The sequence below is a fragment of the Ovis aries genome, chromosome X, assembly GCF_016772045.2.
Source record: "Ovis aries strain OAR_USU_Benz2616 breed Rambouillet chromosome X, ARS-UI_Ramb_v3.0, whole genome shotgun sequence".
Taxonomy (NCBI): Eukaryota; Metazoa; Chordata; class Mammalia; order Artiodactyla; family Bovidae; genus Ovis; species Ovis aries.
Genome location: NC_056080.1, coordinates 104,748,620 through 104,769,522, shown reverse-complemented (window position 1 = coordinate 104,769,522; position 20,903 = coordinate 104,748,620). Strand labels below are relative to the sequence as shown.

Below are 20,903 nucleotides of genomic sequence, written 5' to 3'. Positions count from 1 at the left end.
GCCAAAACAGGATTGTATGTAATCTTTCTCTCAGATCACCTTAAAATGCATGAAACTTCCAATTTTTAGATGACTTCCCAGTCTACCTTAGTGTGTCACACACAACCATTTAGCAACCCGGCTGGCTTTCCTCTGGATTACCCAGTTAAGCCTGTGACTGCCAGTTAATCATCACAGCTCTTAACTCTACTAGCTACCATGTGCCTTTGGTCAAGCTACTCAACTGGGGTCTCTCAGTTTTTTCATCTGGGGGTTGAGGGTTTTCAAGTCTTGTTACTTGTATTTCTTTGAGTGAAATTTTTCATTTCAGTGAAGAAAAATATACATCTGAGTATTTTTATTTTTTTTTAATATTTATTTTTATTTATTTGGCTGCATAGAGTCTTAGTTGTGGCATGTGGGAACTAGTTCCCTGACCAGGGATCGAACCCAGCTCCCCTGTATCGGGAGCACAGAGTCTTAGCCACTGGACCACCAGGGAATTCCCACATCTGAGTATTTTTAGAAGAAACCTGATAAGCTACTTGTTAGGGATAAAAAACATATTTTCATCAAGTGTAAAACATACCATCGGAAGTATTGCATTTTTTTAGGAGGAATTCTTAAAAGAATCAAGATATTTTTAGGATTATAGCATTTTTATTTCTGTTTAAGTAGATAATATTACATTGTCTTAGGCTCATCTTTCTCCTACTTATCTCCTGATTTTTTATCCTGCTACTGCTAAGTCACTTTAGTCGTGTCCGACTCTGTGCGACCCCATAGATGGCAGCCCACCAGGCTCCCCCGTCTCTGGGATTCTCCAGGCAAGAGCACTGGAGTGGGTTGCCATTTCCTTCTCCAGTGCATGAAAGTGAAAAGTGAAAGGGAAGTTGCTCAGTCGTATCCAACTCTTAGCGACCCCATGGACTGCAGCCTACAAGGTCCTCCGCCCATGGGATTTTCCAGGCAAGAGTACTGGAGTGGGGTGCCATTGCCTTTTCCAATCTTTTATCCTAGTACCTAATTTTCTGCATCAATAATTATCATATTTTTGAAACTAGTATAGAGTGAGTAGCTTCAAGTATCTTTTCAGATCCGTGTAATAAACTTCAAGCAGTTTGACTGTAGATCTAAAAGGTATGTGATAAATGTCACATAAAAATGTGCCTCTTAATTCTGATTCTTCTAAAGAGAAATTTAACTCATTGGTTTTAAAGAGGTGTTTGTTTTCTATTTTATTATAAATGTACATCTTGACTTTTCAACCCTCACCCTGAAAAGTGTATCTGACAAATTTCTGAACTAACATAAAATTGAAGATAAACAGCATTTTTAAAATCTCCATGAACATTTTCCTTGAGATTTCAATGGCCATGAAATTTTACTTCTAAAATTCTTCACTGCTTCTGTGATTATTAAACTCTTCCACTTTTCCATTCTCCAGAAATATTTTCAGTATGGTCTCAAGTGTACATTAGGCAGATAGAGCAGGTCAGAATGACTTACAGAAGGTTTTTCAAGTTGTGATTTTATTAAAATTTCTGTTTACCAAAATATCTTTCCTGAAGAATTTTTGCAGGTTGAATTCATAAAATCAATAGTTATTATAAATTAACACTTCACATACTAATTGAGAGCATTTTAGGTAAATGACAGCATCTAGAAAAATCTTTGTATTAGTGATCTAATTTTTGATCTAAGAATATTTGTCTTACATGAAAGCCTTATTGGCAGTATTTATTAAAGTCGTTTCAGTCGTCTCAAATTGGGTCAAATACCCAATTTGGGAAAGAGAGGACTTTGAATTTGTTTCCAGAATGAGAAATTAATCTACTAATGAATTTTTTAAAAACCAAGTTATATAAAATCCAAGGCATAATACTTTATGGTACATGTCGCCCAGCTGTTTATATGCTAGCTGGTAATTTGGGAAATTGAAGGGGAGGACTCACTGGGTGATCTTAACACCATAAATCCACAAAAGTCACATCTGACAATCTCAGCTATCCTGATTGTTAACAAAACCAAGAAGCAAGTGAAAAAGATCATTGAGCTGGCAGCCAAAGCTGATGTCACAAAGTCCATAAACTCTAGGACTGCATATTGCTCCCAGTTGTTGCTCCAGAGACTAGTGAAAGGCTGGCACATTTCCTACATGAAAATACAGATTTGCCTTGCAGCTATTCATTCTTTTGGGCACAGTTGTAATAAGCATAATTATCTGATTTATCAATCCCTGGTAAATTGCAAGCGAGGAGGAGAATTAGGGCAGGAAGAGGCAAAGAAATGGAAGATAGAAGTTGTGGTTCAGCATACCAGCTGCTTCCTATCTCTGCAAACATACCACCGTCTACGCTGTTCCTTTCTTCTGGAGTCTCAGTAGCTTTCCTTCTGGTCAGTGCTTCTAGAATTGGAATTCTCCTGCCTCCCAGGAGGCATCTTCAACCTGTAAAAAACTCATGGCTTTTTCCTTGATGATGTAACCACTTAAGTCCCTCCCACCCTTTAGATATCTTTTCTTGACCCAGTGTCCCCCTTCTGTCTACCTTTTTTTGTCCCTCTAAACTTCTCATAACAAATACTGTGTTCCCCATCCCAAGTTCTTGATCTCCCAACCAGTCACTTCCCACTCACTCTTAAACCTGCAACAATATGACTCCTAGCCACCACCCTCTGTATTGCTTCAACCAGTGGGCATTTCTCAGGCATCTCTAATAATTGACACTATTCTCTCATGATAATGGAAACTTTCTTTCCTTGGCTTCTGAGGCACCATTTTCTACCTACCTTTCCTACTTTTCCCTACTCCTTTATTCTTCAAAGGGTTTTGTCCCTGACCCTCTTATTTTATCTGCCCTTGCTGAGAAATACCTCTGTCCCTGGTTTGACCTATCACTTAAGTACATCAACCACTTGGTTAAGACACAGGTATCTGAAGCTTGTATGTCTCCCTCTTCCACAAATCCCTCTTTACCCTCTCCTAATACACAGATTTTAAAAATTAAAAAACTAACCCTCACAAAAATAAATACCTATAAAACTGAAATGCATATTATTCCTCTGTATTCCTTATCACCATGAATGGCACCAGCATCTACCTAATCACCAAAGCATGGAATTGGAAGCCATTGTTATCTCCTACCACACTGCCTACATCCATTTGGTCAATTCTGTCTTCTCATTGGATCTCTATAGTCTATCCCTTCTACGTCTGCACATTACTGAGTTCAGGATTGAATTATTGGTCATCTAACTTCTAGCAGTAGAGTTGCTTCCTAACAATACCTCCAGCCTTCCATCTCCCATAACTTCTGAAACAAATATCCTGCTTAAAATTCTGCAAAAAAAATGTTTTTTTCTATCAGTATAAGGCCAGACTACCTAGAGCATACAATGCCTTTGTAAGCTGGTCCTAGCATCCTGTTTCCACCTCTTTTCCAAGAGGATTTCTTAATCCATTGTTTTAGCTATGCCAGCCTGCTTACATTTTACCCAAAGCCCTGTGTTTTGTTACCATCCATAGGTCCATATTTTTGTCTGTGCTATTTTCTATACCTGGACTGCCCTTTACCCGTTACATGCACAGCTGATTCTTATTCATTCTTAATATCTCAGCTCTAGTGTCACCTTTTTCAAACTGTGTCTTGGGTAACAAGGCTGAGTAAATTCGATGACACTTTGTGTGTTCCCTGTCCCTGTTATAGCACATTTTGAAATTGCAACCACTGATTCTCTTGTCTGACTCCTATACCAGACTGAAATCTTGAGGCTAACAGTTATTTAATCCGGGCCGGTTGATACCTTTCCTTACTACTAAGTGACCGCGTATTGCTCTGCATTGAGTCTTCTATCTGCTTTGTATAGTTGGTTATTTGGCTCATTTCATTATTGCTTCCCAATCTGCGGGGCACCTGGCACTATGCTTCTTCAACTTCATAACGGTTTGCTTCTGAAAGCTCACAGCTTGATCATCAAGGCTAAATATATTTATCCATTATCTTCCATTTAAGAAATCTGGGAAGTAGGTGACCGTTTTATGTCTTTCATCCAAAATGACTGCATTCGTAGGAGGGAGGCGGTACTTAAACGTTTTGGTTATTTGGAAAATCACTTTCGTGGGACATCTCATCTGCTGGTAATGAGTGCCAGTGATTTGTTGTCTGGGTGTGAAAAACGAATGTGTGTGTTGGGAAGAACTGTCATTTTAACTTAAAGTGTACACATTAGAAATGTTGTCACTGTTTTTGTTCTCAATTGTCCTTTCTCCACATCTAGCTCAAGACTGCAGTGCAGATGACGACAACTTCCTTGTGCCCATAGCGGTGGGAGCAGCCTTGGCAGGAGTGCTTATTCTAGTGTTGCTGGCTTACTTTATTGGTCTCAAGCGCCATCATGCTGGATATGAGCAATTTTAGAAACCTGCTTTCTGATTGATTGTATAAAAATACATGCGCATAACAAGATTTTCTTCCTTTTCAGTTTTGAAATATTTTGTGAAGATAGCAAAACTTTTAAGTCTTAAATCAGTCCCAGCATATTGAGATCATTCTTTATTAGTAAAAACTGTAAATAGAACAGCTTAAAATTGAAAAAGCGTCGTGTTAACTGGTCCTGAAGACAAATTTGTTGAAAAGAACATGGGTGTGCAGTGTGTCAAGGTCTATCTTAAGAAGCCTTGGCCAAATTTGGATTCTAACCTAAGATGCCTGAAACTTAGTAACGTGGCCATTATGGAGGTTGAATGTGTAGTTGTCTCTTCATGGAATTAATAAATATTGTTTCACTACCGGTGTTCTGTTTTCAGTGTATAAGAACTATCCTGATTTAAACTCATCACTTTGCATATAGTTAATTAAATAAATGTTGATGTGGCATAAATGCCCATCATATGCTTAAACTTGGTTTTCAGTTGAATGTCCTCAGGAGTATCAGCATTTTATGTGACTTTTGCTGACTTCTTTGAAGCTGAAGTCAGTATCTTAGGCTTGTGATTTTCCCCTAGGTATAAAACAGACCCAAGAGACCACAACAGAGCTTAAACTGGCTTCAGAATTAAGAGCTTTTTAAAAAAAATGTTTCTTTTTCACCAGTATAGACTGAAAAGATTCAAATATGTTTGACCACTTACCTTTTTTTTTTTTTTTTAAAGTGTTTTTCTCTTCCTTGGATGCCCAATTAGCACTGAAAGATAGAAATATTCTATGAACTAATTGGGAGAGATTGTGTTGTGTTTCTCTACCTCATCTTGTTGATCTCTGGAGCATTAAAATCTATTTAGTGTTGTCATCAGACTGGTACTTATGAAATGTAAGCTAACAGCAATCTCAAAAGGCAGGCAGTGAGGCATAGCAACTAGGCTCTTAGTTTTTCCAAGACATCCCCTGTGGGGCAGAGCATAGATGGGAGTGTAGAGAGAAGCTGTTGGCGTTAAAATGAGCCAGAGAATCAGCCCCTATCGAAGCATGCTCCATGTTAGAAGTGCAGCACAGATACTGAATGTATAGACAAGTAAAAAGGAAGCTTGAGAATTTCACATTGAAGTGATTATTTTATTAATTCATTCTACGTATATCTTGACTTGTTCAGAATTTTTATAACTCACTAATCAGTATTTTGGCACTCAGCTATCAGTCTCAAAGCTTTCAGTAAAATACAGTAAATCCTTTTAATAAAAGCTATTGTCATTGCTGAAATTCATATTATATATTCAGAACAGTAGCAACTTTTTATGCATGATAAAAATGCAAGAGGAGAAAAAGATAAAATTAGAGTAAAAAAGCAAGTTATTGTTCGATCATAAATCACACCAAATACCACATTTGTTATGTACATGAGATTTATAAAGGACCTTAAAGACTATTTACTCTATACCCCGTAATTTTTACAGAAGTGCCTTCACTGAGGTTATATATCTAGTGGACAACAAAAGCATTATTACCATTTTTATTTAAAAGAATCCCAATGAAATCTAATCACTCAATAGTAAAACTGGTTTAAACTTGAAACTATGAGATTAGCATTGGACACTTTGAGTTTCTGTGCTAATTACTTCCAGTAAATGATATATGACACCAACTTTGCTTAAATATTTTTGAAGGTAATGTTAGCTTTTTGAATGCCTCCTATTTTGATCTGTTTGCTATTTTCAAAGCCTAAAATCTCCTTGGATGGGATCACAAACATGGGAGGAAAAGAGAAGGGAGTAAACACTTGTTGACCTTCTGATGTGTATCAGATATTTTAGAAATATAATTGTTTTTAATCCTCAGATACCTTATAATGTAGGTATTATCCCCCTTTTATAGATGAGGAAAGTGAAGCTCAGTTTAAATTACTTGACCAAGGTCCTTTAGCTAGTGCTTGAAGGAGTCAAGATTTAAACTCAGTTCTGTCTCAATCCACTCAGTCCAGAACTCAGAATCTATACCGCACGTGCACACAGCCTTCCTGGTGGTCCAGTGGTGTCCACTGGATTCTGCTTTTATTCCAGGCCACTGCTCAGCAAAAAATAATATAACCTGATAGTTACCTAATGCTTGTATGAAAAACATTATATTGCATTTTCTTGATCATAAATCCTTTTTAACTTGAATTTTATTACTCATTCAGAATTTTTATATTTTCACGACAGTTATGGCAAGGTAGGAAGGGAGTGGGGAAATACACAGGTGGTGGTTTTATTCTTTTTTCCTGTGGTGCTATTAGACAATTCAGCATAAAGTCTTCCCATAATAGGCAAGCACAATTCTTTTTTTTTTTTTAATTTATTATTATTTTTTTTAATTTTTATTTTTTCTTTATTTTACTTTATAATACTGTATTGGTTTTGCCTAAGCACAATTCTTTGTTTCAGACTCTTTCCTGTTGTCCCCTTAACAGTTTTTGTACTGAGGAATTAGGTGTGAATAAAGATGAAGTGACAGTGAGATACAGGAGGATTGGTTAGTTGGAAATGTTAATATTTGGGTGGATATAGTAAAAATAGATGGGATAATGCTCTAAAAGACTAACCTATGTACACATTCAAAATGCTTGTTTCTTGTTTGCTTGTTTCTGCTTAATTGCATTCCTTACTAATTTCCTTTCCTTGCTTTCTGTCTCTTTTCTGACAGCTGAAGAATGTTCTGCTGACTCTGACCTCAACTTTCTTATTCCTGTTGCAGTGGGTGTGGCCTTGGGCTTCCTTATAATTGTTGTCTTTATCTCTTATATGATTGGAAGAAGGAAAAGTCGTACTGGTTATCAATCTGTGTAATCAATTAAATCTAGTAGGTTCTTTTATTTTTATTTTTTGGCTATGAGAAGTTATGTCTTCCATTGGCTAAAAGCCAGGAAATGCTGTGCAATTGTTTGGGATATGCAGATTAACCTCAGTGAGTTTGCTAACTAACTTGGGCATGAGTAGCACTCTTAGGACCAATTTCTGTTTTGTTTTTTTTTCTATTTTTTGTTCCTTTGTAAAAGTGTAATTGAAAGAAAAATTGTGGCTTACAGTATCTTTTTTAGTAAATAATGATTTTAAGCCTCTGACTCCAATTATGAAAGCATTGCTATTGAAGGGTAATTTTATATGTTGCAGTTACTTGTATTTTGCCTCTTTGACATTATTTGCAAAATCAAAGCTGTTGGAGAATTTAACTTGCTTCAGAAAATAAATTCAAGAACATAATGGAATTCATTTTCATTGGTGGCAAACATAAAATTTGGTTTGTCATCAGACTTAGTTTTCCCAAGATTATTTAAATCTTAATTTTTCTGCTAGTTAGAAAGAAAGGAATGTTTTCCCAATATTGTATTTAATAGCAAAAGTCTGGCTGTTTTCTTAATTACAATTAGTGGCTACTCTATTTTAACAAGGACATCTTTTTTTTCCTACTAGAGTTTGGAATATATTGACTATCTCAGACTTGCCATTTATGCTGAAGGTTGAAGTAAGATCTACAACCCTTTTTTTTTAAAGGTGTTCATACCAAATTTTTTTGCCGTACTGCACAACACAACACGAGGGATCTTAGTTCTTCCACCAGGCATTGAACCCTTGACCTCTGCAGTGGAAGTGCAGAGTCTTAACCACTGGACCGCCAGGGAATTCCCTGGGTTATTTTTTTTTTTTTAGAGTTATGAATTAAAAATTTTTTTTCCTCATGGAGCCTTACCTTGTTCAGAAAGTTACTTCATCCTCCGCTAAAAAAGAACAAGACGAAGCTTCATTTTATGTGCCGTCTGCACTCTCGTCCCCTGTATGAATAAGTTCTAATTGATAAATTTTTAATGTGTTGGTTTCTTTTTCTTACAACAGCAAGTGCTAACTCTAGAAACTAGTGGGCCCTGAAGTATCATCAGTCAAATGGCTGCCTAGCCAAAGCTGGACCAGGAATATTCTGTAAATTTGTTGATCTTGATAACAGACTTGTATCCCTGTAGGGACCTCTGATGGCTCTGGCTGCTAGAGTCAGATACTAGAGGCCTTTCCTCCCAGTGTCTGCTTGATTGGCCAGGCTATTGAATCACCCTGTGATTTGGAAGCACAGTGCTGTATCTCTCTAGTGTGCAGCTTTGCACACGTGTGATTCGTGTGATTCCCATGAAGACAGATGCTGATTTTATCAAGCTATTTTCTCTCATGTAACTAAAAAACAAGCATCTTCCAAAGATCTGTCTTCGCTTTAAAAACTTTCTTGGATTAAAAAATTAGGCTTAAACCTTAAATAAAGTTTCTTATTAAATCTAAGGATAAGATCCCCATCTACCTCTCAGCACAGTGCAGATGCTCTCCACTGTGTTGCTGCCATTAAGTGATGCCAGAACTCCGCCAATAATCGGGACTGGAAACTTTCATTAAAAAAAAAAAATCATCAACATCTTTCTTTACTGTCTTTACATGTGCACCTCAAAGGCATATATTCCAAACTGGAGTAGAAAGTCAGAATGCTCAACTACACTTCCCTTAGAACTTTCTAGTTCTGACTCGCAGACTTGAGCTCTCCTCGATTTGCTAAGTATATAAAGAATGTTTTCTTCTAAAATGGTTTTTTTTGTATGTGTGAAAACAATTGATTAGCTGTTATTTAGTCAGAGTGATGGCACCATAAAGAACAGTGGCTTTGTTTCAATAAATATTTTTGAGATGATTGTCTAAAAGCCAGGTTATTTAAATCAGCTTGTGACCTTGCCAGGTATATGGGTTGGAAAATTCAGATACATTTAGAAGTATGGGTTCATTTAAAAGTTTTCTACCTGTTGAGTAGGAGACTAACATTAATTCTTCAAAGAGTATCATGGTTTTATCTTAGATAATTAGCAAACGTTTAATTCTTGAGAATTAAGATTAATTAAAATATAAAATTATCAAATGGTTAGAACAAAAACTGCTTCAATTCCAGTAAAATACAGGAAGCCCCAAATCTATGAACTGAATGAGCTCAGTTCATTTTTGTTTGTACAACAGTGGATCAGATAGTGGGGCTTTGAACTCATGAATATAAAGAATTATTTTCACCTGAGCTTCTTTGGAAGAACTGATGCTTGCTGCTACCTAAAGTTTTGGATATATCAATATAGTGAACTAATTAATACCTACAAAATAAAGCATACTGTGGCACTCCTGTTTCATCTGATATGTGTGAATTTTAGATCGGTGGATTAAAATACAATAAAGATCATTCAATCTATATTACTATGGGTAACTTCATTTTTATTCCATGTTCTCAGTATTCAGAGGTTGGATTGGTTTGTATAACTGAGTTCCTCAAATTTTTGTCTCTTGAATTGTCAATAGGACTTACATAATCTCATAGGTCTGCAAATTTACATAGGGCAGTCATTAAGGCATTAGAACCTGTAATGTAGACATCTCAAATATGGGGACCTATATGGTCATGAAAATTCCAAGAAGATATTGAAAATAAAATATAAAAATCAAATTTAAGAGCTTCATAGTAATTGTACTTTTAATATGTATATCTGTCTGCTTCGATAAACTATTCACTGTTGAAATTGGTTCTATTCTGAGTAAAGATAAACACCTCAGGGATATGACGGGCAGAAGAGGAGCTATCCATTTTCTGAAAATTCCTTTTGAATTCCTGATAATCCAGTCTAATGCTCAAATGTTATATGACTGGATTAAATGGCACACATTCCTTTTTACTTGAGAGACATTTTTGGTGGGAGAAGGAATTGAACTTAGCATCTCTCCATAGTTCTGAGTAACAGGGTTTCATTTTCTGATTGTTAAATGTTTAATGGGCTTTAATTCAGTCAAAAAAATAACCTTACCTTGCATTTGTGGGACTGGGGGCGGGGTCGTCTGTCTTCTCTCAGCTGAATATATTTCATAACTCTGCACCTCACAAAACCTCTGAAAGAAGCACTTTATAGATAGCAAGTAGAGTGTTTCCATATATGTTGCCATCTAAAAAGTCAATGTGGAGGTCCATCTCTTTTAAGTTCAGTGTGTATACTGTTAAGTGCTAGAACAGCCTTTAGAATTATAAGGAAATGTTTTGCTTTCTCTTTGCTGTTACTGTCTTTTTACTGTATTTTGATGGCAGTGTAAATTTGAGTCCCTCTGTTTCAAGAGAGTGTGAACAGGAAAAATCTTGGCATCCAATTCATTTTTAGTAGGAAAATGCAGCTATAGTTTTATTGGGCAATTACAGTCCTGTGCACTTCATACACACATTTCATTCACTTAATCCTCACAGCAGCTCTGAGATTGAGTGCTATCATTCCCAGTTTCCAGAGATAACTGAGGTTTGAGCTGTTATTTAACAAAAGTCCCACAAAGAGTAAGTGATGAAACTGACATTTGAACCCAGTTCTGTCTGCCTTCAAAGATCGTGCTCTTCACCACCATGCATCTTGGCTTCTAAGAAAGAATAGATTAAAAAGAAACATACCTTACATTAAATGGTTACAGAAATCTGACCCCTATAGTCTTCTGTCCTGCATGAAGTCACCCTATAAATGTTCTTCAGTATTCTTAAAATAACTTTAGTTCAGCCCAGTTGAAGCGAGAGTGAATGTGGTGGCAGTGTGCGTTGTGAAAGATCAAACCAAGGCCAGTTTGTGCTGCACCTCGTTAGAGATCTTAAGCCCTGAATGTCACTGTTTTTCAGAGTAGCCTCATCTAGTTATTCTGATCACGTATCATTATCATTCTGTCCTCAAATTGTTCTGCACCATGAATCATTCTGATCGTGCATTAGTGTGTTTAAGAGACTAAATGGATCTGTCTCCTTACTTTACCTAAATTAATGTCATCCCTACCCCCCAGCCATCCCTTAACTTTAAGTGCAGTGTAGCCATGACACTTGGCAGTCCTTGCTGGGTGGTTCTGAGCCCCAGTATGCAGTTCCTCCCACTATCTAGAGCCTTTCTGAGAGGGCATTGAAACATGTGTATCAACCATAGGTAAAATAGAGAACCAGTACAAGTTTGATACATGAAGCAAGGCACTCAAAGCTGGTGCTCTGGGACAACCCAGAAGGATGGGGTGGAGAGGGAGGTGGGGGGTGGTGTTCAGGATGGGGGAACACATGTATACCCGTGGCTGATTCATGTCGATGTATGGCAAAAAACAGCACAATATTGTAATTAGCCTCCAATTAAATAAACAAATTTTTTTAAAGAAATCCTCATTCACATTTGTTGTTGGTTGCTCAGTCATGTCCAGTTCCTTGTGACCCCATGGACTGTAGCCTGCCAGGTGCCTCTGTCCATGGGATTTTCCAGGTAAGAATACTGGAGTGGGTTGCCATTTCCTTCTCCAGGGGATCTTCCTGATCAGGGATCGAACCCATGTCTTCTGCATTGCAAGCATGTTCTTTACTGCTGGGCCACCGGGGAAGCCCTTATTCACCTCCTTATTTTCCAGCCATAGTGTGCAACTCTTCCGCTCCCACCTTATCTGCTCTCCTGTACTCCCTCCTCTCCAGCCATACTGGCCCTCTTGCTACTTCTCAGAGACTCTCAGGGTGTCTTCCCTTCGAGGCCCTTGTGTTTGCTCCACCTTCTGCCTGGAAAGATCCCCTAGCTATCCTCACGGTTCATCCTCTAGTCCCATTTAGGTCTCTTCAAATGTCACCTAGTCAGGGAAGCATTCCTTGACCACTCTATAACTCCAGTGTTCCCCCCTACACCACTTCCCATCCCCTTTAGTCTATTTCACTTAGATTACTTCCACCCGTTACCATTTGACATACTATTTATTTTACTTGCTAATCTGTATTTCATGTATGCTTCCCACTAGAAGGTAAACTTCATGAAAGCAGGAATCTGCAATGTTTACTAGGCTGTTCCAGTCTCTAGTGCCTGACACACGGTTCACACTGAATAAATATTTGCTGATGGATAAGTGGTCATTTTTTGTAGTAATAACTAAACACTAACTCCTTAATGCCTGTTTTACTCAAATCTAAGATGCTATCGGTTGTAAGATAAATACTCCTTAAACTGTGAGAGGCCTACTGTTTTCAAAAATGTGAAAAAAATGTACATCTTAGAGTTGATATGCATCAGGCACTGTAGAGAGTACTACTCCTGCATTATAACACCTACCATTAATCCACTGAATGCATCTGGGATTCAGAGCCAAGCCGTACGCATGCTACCATTACAACTTCCCCTCAGTATGACATACTGCTTCTTGTGTCATCTTCAATTCCAAAAACAAGTCTGGCGGCTGTGATTTTCCATTTTAAAGCAGACAGTATTTAATATTCATGTTTCCTTCTTTTTAAATGCTACATAGCATAGCATGGCAGGTATATCAGAAAAGAATTTGCATCCTTGTTCTTGACACACAACAGGGTGATAAGTAACTTGGACAAGTCATTCAACCTCTCTAAGCTAAGGTTTCTCCATTTGTAAGATGGAGATGGTACTGTCTTCTACTTACTATCTTGTAGGATTTTAAAGGGAATTAAGTAAGAATGCCACCAAATTTACAAAGTAAGCTCACATAAACATGAGCTTTTAAAAAATCATATAGGTTGGAATCTTTTTGCTAAAGATGAAAGATGTCACATGTTTAGACAAGATCATGGAAAGAGGAAGTGAAGAGAGAATGAAAAGTGAAAGTGAAGTCGCTTAGTCGTGTCTGACTTTGCAACCCCATGGACTGTAGCCTACCAGGCTCCTCGGTCCATGGGATTTTCCAGGCAAGAATACTGGAGTGGGTTGCCATTTCCTTCTCCAGGGGATCTTTCCGACCCAGAGATCGAACCCGGGTCTCCCACATTGTAGGCAGACGCTTTACCGTCTGAGCTACTAGGACAGGCAGAAGAGAGAATAGGGCTGAGATAAAGCCTTAAGGAGTAGAAATCCACTCAAACTAGGTAATAAAAAGAGCAATGAATTATGAAGTGATTGTATAAGTCTCACAGAATCCAGTGGAAGAAGTACATTTGAGACTCAGGAATAGAGTTAAATTATAAAGCTTCAACTGAGAATGTAACAGGTGATAACTACTAAGAAAATTTAGAAAAAAATGAGTGATAACTTTACTGCATTTATTAAGATGTGTTATAAAGCTCAGATCAAGTGTTAGATGGATATAATAACAGACCAACAATTCAATGGACAACATATACACACACTGTATTTGGTATTTGATAAAGATGGTCCTTTCAGATCAGTGGGGAAAGACTGGAACATTGAAAAATGATACTGAGCTACTAGGTTGATTATTTGGGGGAAAAATACATTGAGACCTACCTCATAAGTACCAATACTTATATCAAATTGCCACCACACACAAATTTAAAAATAATCTACAAACAAGGGAAAATACTTGGCATCCTAATTATGACATAGGGTTAGGTTAATATCCTTACTATCAAATAAAAGCAAGGTGAGTATTCCATGCGTACACTTAGGACATGAATAAATCATGACAGAAGAAATACGAATGGATAAGTAATTTCAAAAAATACTCCATCTTTCTATGTAAGCAAAGAAATGCAAGTCAAACTAAGATCTTTCAAACTGGTTAAGATTTTTTAAATGATTATATTTACTATTAGGTTTTCTTCTTGTAGCTCAGCTGGTAAAGAATCCACCTGCAGTGCAGGAGACCCATTGGGAAGATGGAGAAGGGACAGGCTACCCGCTCCAGTACTCCAGGGCTTCCTTGGCGGCTCAGCTGGTAAAGAATACCTGCAATGTGGAAGACCTGGGTTTGATCCCTGGTTCAGGAAGATCCCCTGGAGAAGGGAAAGGCTACCCACTCCAGTATTCTGATCTGAAGAATTCCAGGGATGGTATAGTCCATGGGGTTGCAAAGAGTCGGACATGACTGAGCGACTTTCACATTCATATTTATTCTTGGGCATGGTACAGAAGACTCTGCACACTAATATTGTTGAGAGTGAAATGAAAATTTGAAAACAATCTAAATGCCCAGTGAGAACTCCTTAAGTACAATAAATTGAAACGCTGACATGACAGCATTTTACATGACCGTTTAAAGTTACATTCTCAGATAATTCAGATATGAGACAATGTGCCCTACTGCTAAGTGAGAAACAGATGCAGGAAAGGAATATGTACTGAATTAATCTGTTTTGGTAAATAAATCTCTATGTATCTGTAACTGCTCTGCCACCCAAAAAGTGCTTCTGTCAATTCCTGTATCTTCTGCATGTGGGGTACAGAGCCCACCAAGAAGGGATCCAAATTTGAGTCACTACTTTTACAGTTGAGGAGGCTTCAAAAAACATAGGTACCATATTGTGTCTTGGTGTATATAAATATGTGGTTCTCAATACTCTTAAGTGTGTGTGTATGTAAAGTAAATACATTATAAACAGTAGTTACCTCCAGGTTTGGGGATTGTACGTGGTTTCAATTGCTTTTCCTTCTTCTGTTGTGGTGAATCCAGCTTACTTTGACAGTCAGAAAAGACCTCAGGAAAATAATTTCCCAAGAGAGTGAGTTATGAATCTCCTTGGTTCTCTCTTGCATCTTGCTCATAAATAAGGGTTGACTCGGTGAGAGAACAAAGCCTCCACTCCTGCCAGGTATCAGGGCTCTGCCCTCATTTGAAACTTGTTCTTATTAGAGGAAACTTGAACATTGCTCGCTAGTCTGGCTAGCTGGCATTTGCCATGCACTGGGTACAGCTCTCACCTGTAACAAGGGTGCAGCACACCTATCATGGAGCGGTCTTTTGTTGCCTCCTGCACCACCTGACGGAGAAGGCGATGGCAGCCCACTCCAGTACTCTTGCCTGGAGAATCCCATGGATGGGGGAGCCTGGTGGGCTGCAGTCCATGGGGTCGCAAGAGTCAGACATGACTGAGCGACTTCACTTTCACGTTTCACGCATTGGAGAAGGAAATGGCAACCCACTCCAGTGTTCTTGCCTGGAGAATCCCAGGGACGGGGGAGCCTGGTGGGCTGCCATCTCTGGGGTCGCACAGAGTTGGACACGACTGAAGCGACTTAGCAGCAGCAGCGACACCTGAGCGGGGCTTCTCCCCATCCCTACACTCGCTGCCTGCAGAGGCCCCCGGAGGAAGGGTCAGCTTGGAGCCACTACTTCTGCAGCTGTATGAAACAAATGGGAGTGGAAGTGTTCATGGCAAGGGGCTCTGTGGAGGTGGAGTGGGGAGCGTAGCAGCCACCCTATGCTGCTCCGCTTTCTGCATCACTCTCCCTGTAACTTTCAGCAGGCTGACACCCCTAGAAGCCATGTCCACACTCCTTCCAGCACCTTCTTTTGTAGCATCAACACTCCACAACAACCAACCCTGACTCGTTGGGCACCTCCACTCACTTCCCTCTCCACCAGACTGGCTCTACGATTCAGAGTCCTTCCATTATAGTCAGATACATCCAGCAAGGTATTGACAGACCCTGTTAACTGCTAGTAACTGGTAAGGGTACAAGGTTGAGGTTCTGATATAGCAGAAAGGGCATGGAGTTCAGTGCCAGACGACTGGGGTTAGAACCCACGCTTGACCAACTCCCAACTAAATGACTTTGGGTAACTTACTGAGTTGCCACATTTGTTAAAATGGGAGTAAAATATCCTCCTTGAAGAACTATTAACAGAGGCATCTATTATACCTATACTTTACAGAGCTGTCACCAATGAGAATAGCCATACAGTGTTACATGGTGGCCACTCTGTGGTATGAGAAGTCACACCATGGGCACCCTTTATACCCATTACCCCATCATCACAGAGATCCTAATGGTGGGGGAAGGGAGCTGACACTTTTTGGGGATCAGAGAAATTCAGTAGCTTGTTTTAGGTTACACAGCTAGTAATTGGTAGAGCAGGTGTATGAGCCCAGTCACCCAGGCTCTTAAACAATTTAGTGCCTTTACCTGCATGTGTCCAGCTTGGGCACAGCCAACCTTAATGATTCTGGCCAAAGATTCATGCAGGTTGCTATAGAAAAAAGTCAGCCCTGAAACATTAGGTGATTATATTGAGCTACAGAAGAGTTGTACCTGGAGAGTCTGGTTTCTTACAGTTCTACAGACATTCCAATGGACATCAGTGTGTTGTGGAGCCTTAAGTGAGCCAGCCATAATGAGATCCAGGGTGATTTGTTCCCATTACACTATGGGTACAAACAAAGGTTCTCAAACTTTAGTAAGCACCAGAAACACCTGTTAGACCCTACCCCCCACAACTTCTGGAGTCAGGAGGTCTGATGTAGAGCTTGAGAATTTGCATTTGTGATTAAGTTCCCAGTTGATCCTGATGGTGCTAGTTCACAAGCCATGCATTGAGAACCGCCAGATTAAAATGTACTATAGTATTCCCATCTCATCTGTGCCCTGTCCTCCCAGAATTCCAGGGAGTAATCAGCATACACTAGTGTATCACAAAACCAGCCTCCAACCCAGAAAACTTGGCTTTGTGATGATGCCCTCGATGGTCCCCTTCCTCCCCAGCACCTTCCCAAATAACCAAGGCCTCCCAGTCATCAGGACCCTGGGAGCGAGGATGCTGGTGGGGCAGCTTCATGTCTTTTCTCTGCCCTATGTGTCTCTACACCAAGCAGGGAGCCAGACTCCACCCCTTTTGCCTCTGGAAACATTTGCCACATTAGCCAATTGGCTAAACCTGGCTCTTCTCCAGAATCCTGAGCACCTTGATGGGATTGTGCATAGGAGGGAGGGGAGAGGGCCCTGCAGGGCATAAATTTCTGCTCAAGGCACTTCTGGGAGACAGGGCCTCAGGGAAATGGCTTCTTGGTGCAGACAGGGAAGCTGGACACATCCCAGCCTCCGCAGAAGCCCCCTCCTCACCTCACCTCACCTCTCCTCTCGTGCCCCATGGGCCCAAGAGTAGCAGAGAAGCCCACCTTCAAGGAAATGGACAGTGAGGGGAGCAGGGACAATTACAATGGACTGAAGACCCCACGGAAGTCCCTCCCCCCAGTTCTTGAGTAACCCGCAGGAAGAGCAGGGGCCCTTCAATAGCGAATGAGATGGCATTCTCTAGTCACCTCAGTGGGATGGAGCGAAGAGGCAGATTTAAACCACTTCTGAGCAAACCTGCCCCTCGGTACACACAACACAGAAGACACAGCAGGTAAGTGAATACTCTATTACTAGTTAGAAGCAGAACACCTCTGACAAATGCTGATCCTGGTGAGCTGTAATCTCCTGGGGAAACTTGAGGACACCTCTTGTTCAGACTGGAGCCTGAACTGACTTCCAGCCCCTGGGCGGACCCTGGCTCCCCCTGGCTTGCAGCAGCTGCCTCAGAGGAGCAGAGTGCCTGAAGACACCAAGTGGAAGAGAAAGGCCCAGGGGCATTCTCAAGAGTGCCTAACCCAGTCCAGTTCTATTTTTAATCTAGTTCAAGAAAGCACAATTCATAGCACAATGCCTGTCCTAGAAAATACATGTTATTCTTCATCTACTCTTGACTGAAGAAGGGCTTGGGATGGGAGAAGCCTGAGGCGGAGGGCTTGAGTGTGTAGCAAGACAACCCAGTGGTCTTTCAGAAAACTAGGAAAAGTTGCCCTTCTCAGGGGGGAATCAGCAGGAGTATGAGAAAAGTCCTGCTTGTACTTTTGTGAGGCTACATTCCCAATATATGCCCCTGCTCATTTATTTCCACTGGGATTAATGTGATGAGCAGTTCAGTCATTCAGATTCTTCCATGAAATTCTGATTTTGCTCCCAGAACTCTAGAAATGAATCTTGACTTTATTTCAATTGGATTTACTTAAAAGCCACACTATATGTAAGGCAAAGAAGTCATACCTGGTATAATTGGTATGCCAAATTAGGCTCTCTCCTGTCATGTAGCCTCTTTCATCCAATTGAATTAAAATGTGTGCACCAGATAACAACATACAGTAGTAATTCCTAGTACATGCTGACAAAAACTGCTTGTTCAATGAATTAATGAATGCAATTTGACAAACTTGCTAAATCCCTAAAATTTAATACTACATTCCCACCCCTCTTTGAAACTTTGTCATTCCCTTTTCCTCAACAGATGCATTAAGCTTAACAAAATCTTGTCTGCCCTCCCTTGTTACAAGATGTGTGTCAGAATGTCTTCTTTCCTCTGATTCTTCATTCTTTTTTTCTGCTCCACCCAGCTGACATCTCACTGAGGCAAAGGCTGCTGAGAGCTGGAAGGGCATTTCGTGGTGATTCACACATAGGGAGCTGGACTTCCTTCAGCCTCAGATGAAGATCCTGGAGTTTAGAGACACAAAGAACAGGCCCAAACCAATGAATGTTATAAAAACAAATCAAGGAAAAAAACAAAACAAAACAAAAAAACAAATCCAGGAACAAATATGAACATGGCTGCAGTATACAGCATAACGATAGTATTCTCAAGGAAAAGCAGTGTTCCTAGAATAAAATGTATCATGTTCTAAAAGCACTGTTATTCTCAGCCAAAGACCTGGTATCATGGGGGAGAGGGGCTAAGAAGAATACAGGAAGGAGAAAAATAATGTTTAATCACATCAGCCCATATACCTTAAGGTGTCAACCGATCAGTAGCAGCCATCAACAGTCCACCACCTGTGAATTTAAATGCCATTGGAGAAATTTTCCTTTAAAAATTAACATATTCATTAGAACCTCATCTTTCTTTGAAACAATACACATATACACACGTATACATGTATAATATGAAAGTAGGGGAAGAGATCCATATGTAGAATCATATTGTTGTGTTAAAATGGTTATGGCTCATTGGTAGGATAATGAAAATTTTTGTTTGATGGATTTTCAAATTTTCTATGATGTAAATAAAAGTTTTTGATCAGAAGGGGACCTCCAGAAATTGATTTCTCTTTAGAATATGTCTCCATTCTTTTTCTACATCCCTGAATTCAGTGAGGAGCTTCTTTGGGGCAAGACTTCCCACCTCAGTTAGTATCTAGATTTTTTTGCATTCATCGCAAGCCAAACATCAGGAAAAGTTAATCCCATTCTGTACTTTAGGCAGTCCCAATCCCTCCTCCCGAGGATCCCTCTTCCTAGGGTTTAAAGGCTTTCTTACCATCTGGAGTCCTGGGCATCTGATCCTGAGGTTGTTGATTCATTGAGTCATCTTGGAAGTACCCCACAGGGCCTCCGAAGTGGGGACCTTCCCCTTGGCCTTCGATCCTCTGGTCCCACGGCAGGGCTACCTCTTCCTGGGACACAACTACAGGCCACATAGCAGGTGCACACATCACCCCAGCAGGCATCTGGGGGGGCGGGTATGCTGCTGCTGCAGCGGCGGCTCCTTCGGCTTCTGAGAGTACCCTAGGTGGGGGAGGCGGTGGGTATGGGAAGGGCATGGGGTATGGCATGTGCCCGGGGCATGGCACGGGGGCTGGGGGTTGAAAAACCTGGGCCCAGGGATCCTGGGCTTCTTGCTCGTACTGCACACCGCCTGCCGAAGCATTCTGCGCCTCCTCCCTCTGGGCCTCCAGCTGTCTGCGCTGCGAGGTCGCGACCAGCAACTTGTTGCGCTCCTCAGCGGTCAGGGGCCACGTGTCAGCCCGGAGCTGCGGGGATCGAGAGCTGACTACGACCGCCTGGGACTGCCTCTCGGCCTGCAGCAGCTGCCTGCGCAGGGCCTCGCGCTCGCTCAGCGCCTGTTGCAGGTCTTGGCGCGTGCGGCGCAACTGCATGATCATCTGCTTATGCTCCTCGCGCAGACGCTGCAGCTGCGAGGCCAGGGCCCAGGTGGCCGTCTCACGCTCCTCCACCTGCTCCTGCAGCCGCTGGACGCGGCGGGCCTGTTGCTGTCGCTGCCTCGTGGCCACCCGCACGCTCAAGGCCAGCGCGCTCCAGGCACAGGCCCTCTTGAGGTTGCGAGGCATATTCAGGTCGGCCAAGACGGACTGCAGCTCGTCCTCGATCTCATTCCAGGGCCGCGAGCGGTAGGTCATGTAGAAATCTGGGCCGCCGCCGTTTCTGAGTACTTCTTGGTTGATGAACGTAACTACGTCGCTGTGGCGAAAACCGCTTCTGGGATCTTCGCCGTCTAAGGCCATGACCTCCGCGGCCTAGTCTGCGGAGACGCAGCAGCTCTGGTGGGCGAGGGCCGCTAAACCGATGCGCCTCTCAGCTCCTCACTCAGTCCTTCAGCCCTAGCTCAGTCCTGGCCTCCTCTTTCGCCTCCTTCCCTCACACCCAAGAGTCCCCTAACAAAGAGTGGGGTTACCGGCTCCTCACACCACGTGACGCATCAGAGCTGTGGGCTTCGAGTGAGGCTGCAAGGCATGGTGGGAGCTCCCCTCCTCGGCATGGCGCCCCCTGTATGACGGGAAGTGGGGCGCCTGCTCCTGGATCCATCGTGGACACACTTTCCTTGGCACATCGCCCCCTACAGGGCGGGCTGGCTAGTGACTGCAGTGTGCCGCACAGTGAATTTGCATTCCCAAGAGATTCTGAAGCACCCGGATACTGAAGAATTTCGAATCTGGGAG

The 20,903-nt window shown here is 41.2% G+C and overlaps 2 protein-coding genes across 3 annotated transcripts in view; one reads left to right on the top strand and one right to left on the bottom strand.

The window, feature by feature from the left end:
- The window catches only part of LAMP2 (lysosomal associated membrane protein 2), a 38,312-nt gene extending 28,659 nt beyond the window's left edge, over positions 1 to 9,653 (top strand). Inside the window, exon 9 of one of the 2 annotated variants that reach the window (XM_042241660.2) lies at positions 7,095 to 9,653. In XM_042241660.2, coding sequence (XP_042097594.1) covers positions 7,095 to 7,237 — 143 coding nt within the window. In that variant the 3' untranslated portion in view covers positions 7,238 to 9,653. Of the gene's footprint in view, positions 1 to 4,257 lie in introns of both variants that reach the window. The other variant, XM_004022350.6, reaches the window with a different exon arrangement.
- LOC121816033 (testis-expressed protein 13D-like) lies at positions 8,067 to 20,603 on the bottom strand. The gene is made up of 2 exons (XM_042241659.2): positions 19,484 to 20,603; positions 8,067 to 18,663 (listed from the first exon to the last, which is right to left on the bottom strand). The coding sequence occupies exons 1-2, from the start codon at positions 20,466 to 20,468 to the stop codon at positions 18,620 to 18,622; spliced, it is 1,029 nt and encodes a 342-aa protein (XP_042097593.1). The 5' UTR covers positions 20,469 to 20,603; the 3' UTR covers positions 8,067 to 18,619.
- Between the last annotated feature and the right edge of the window lie 300 nt (positions 20,604 to 20,903).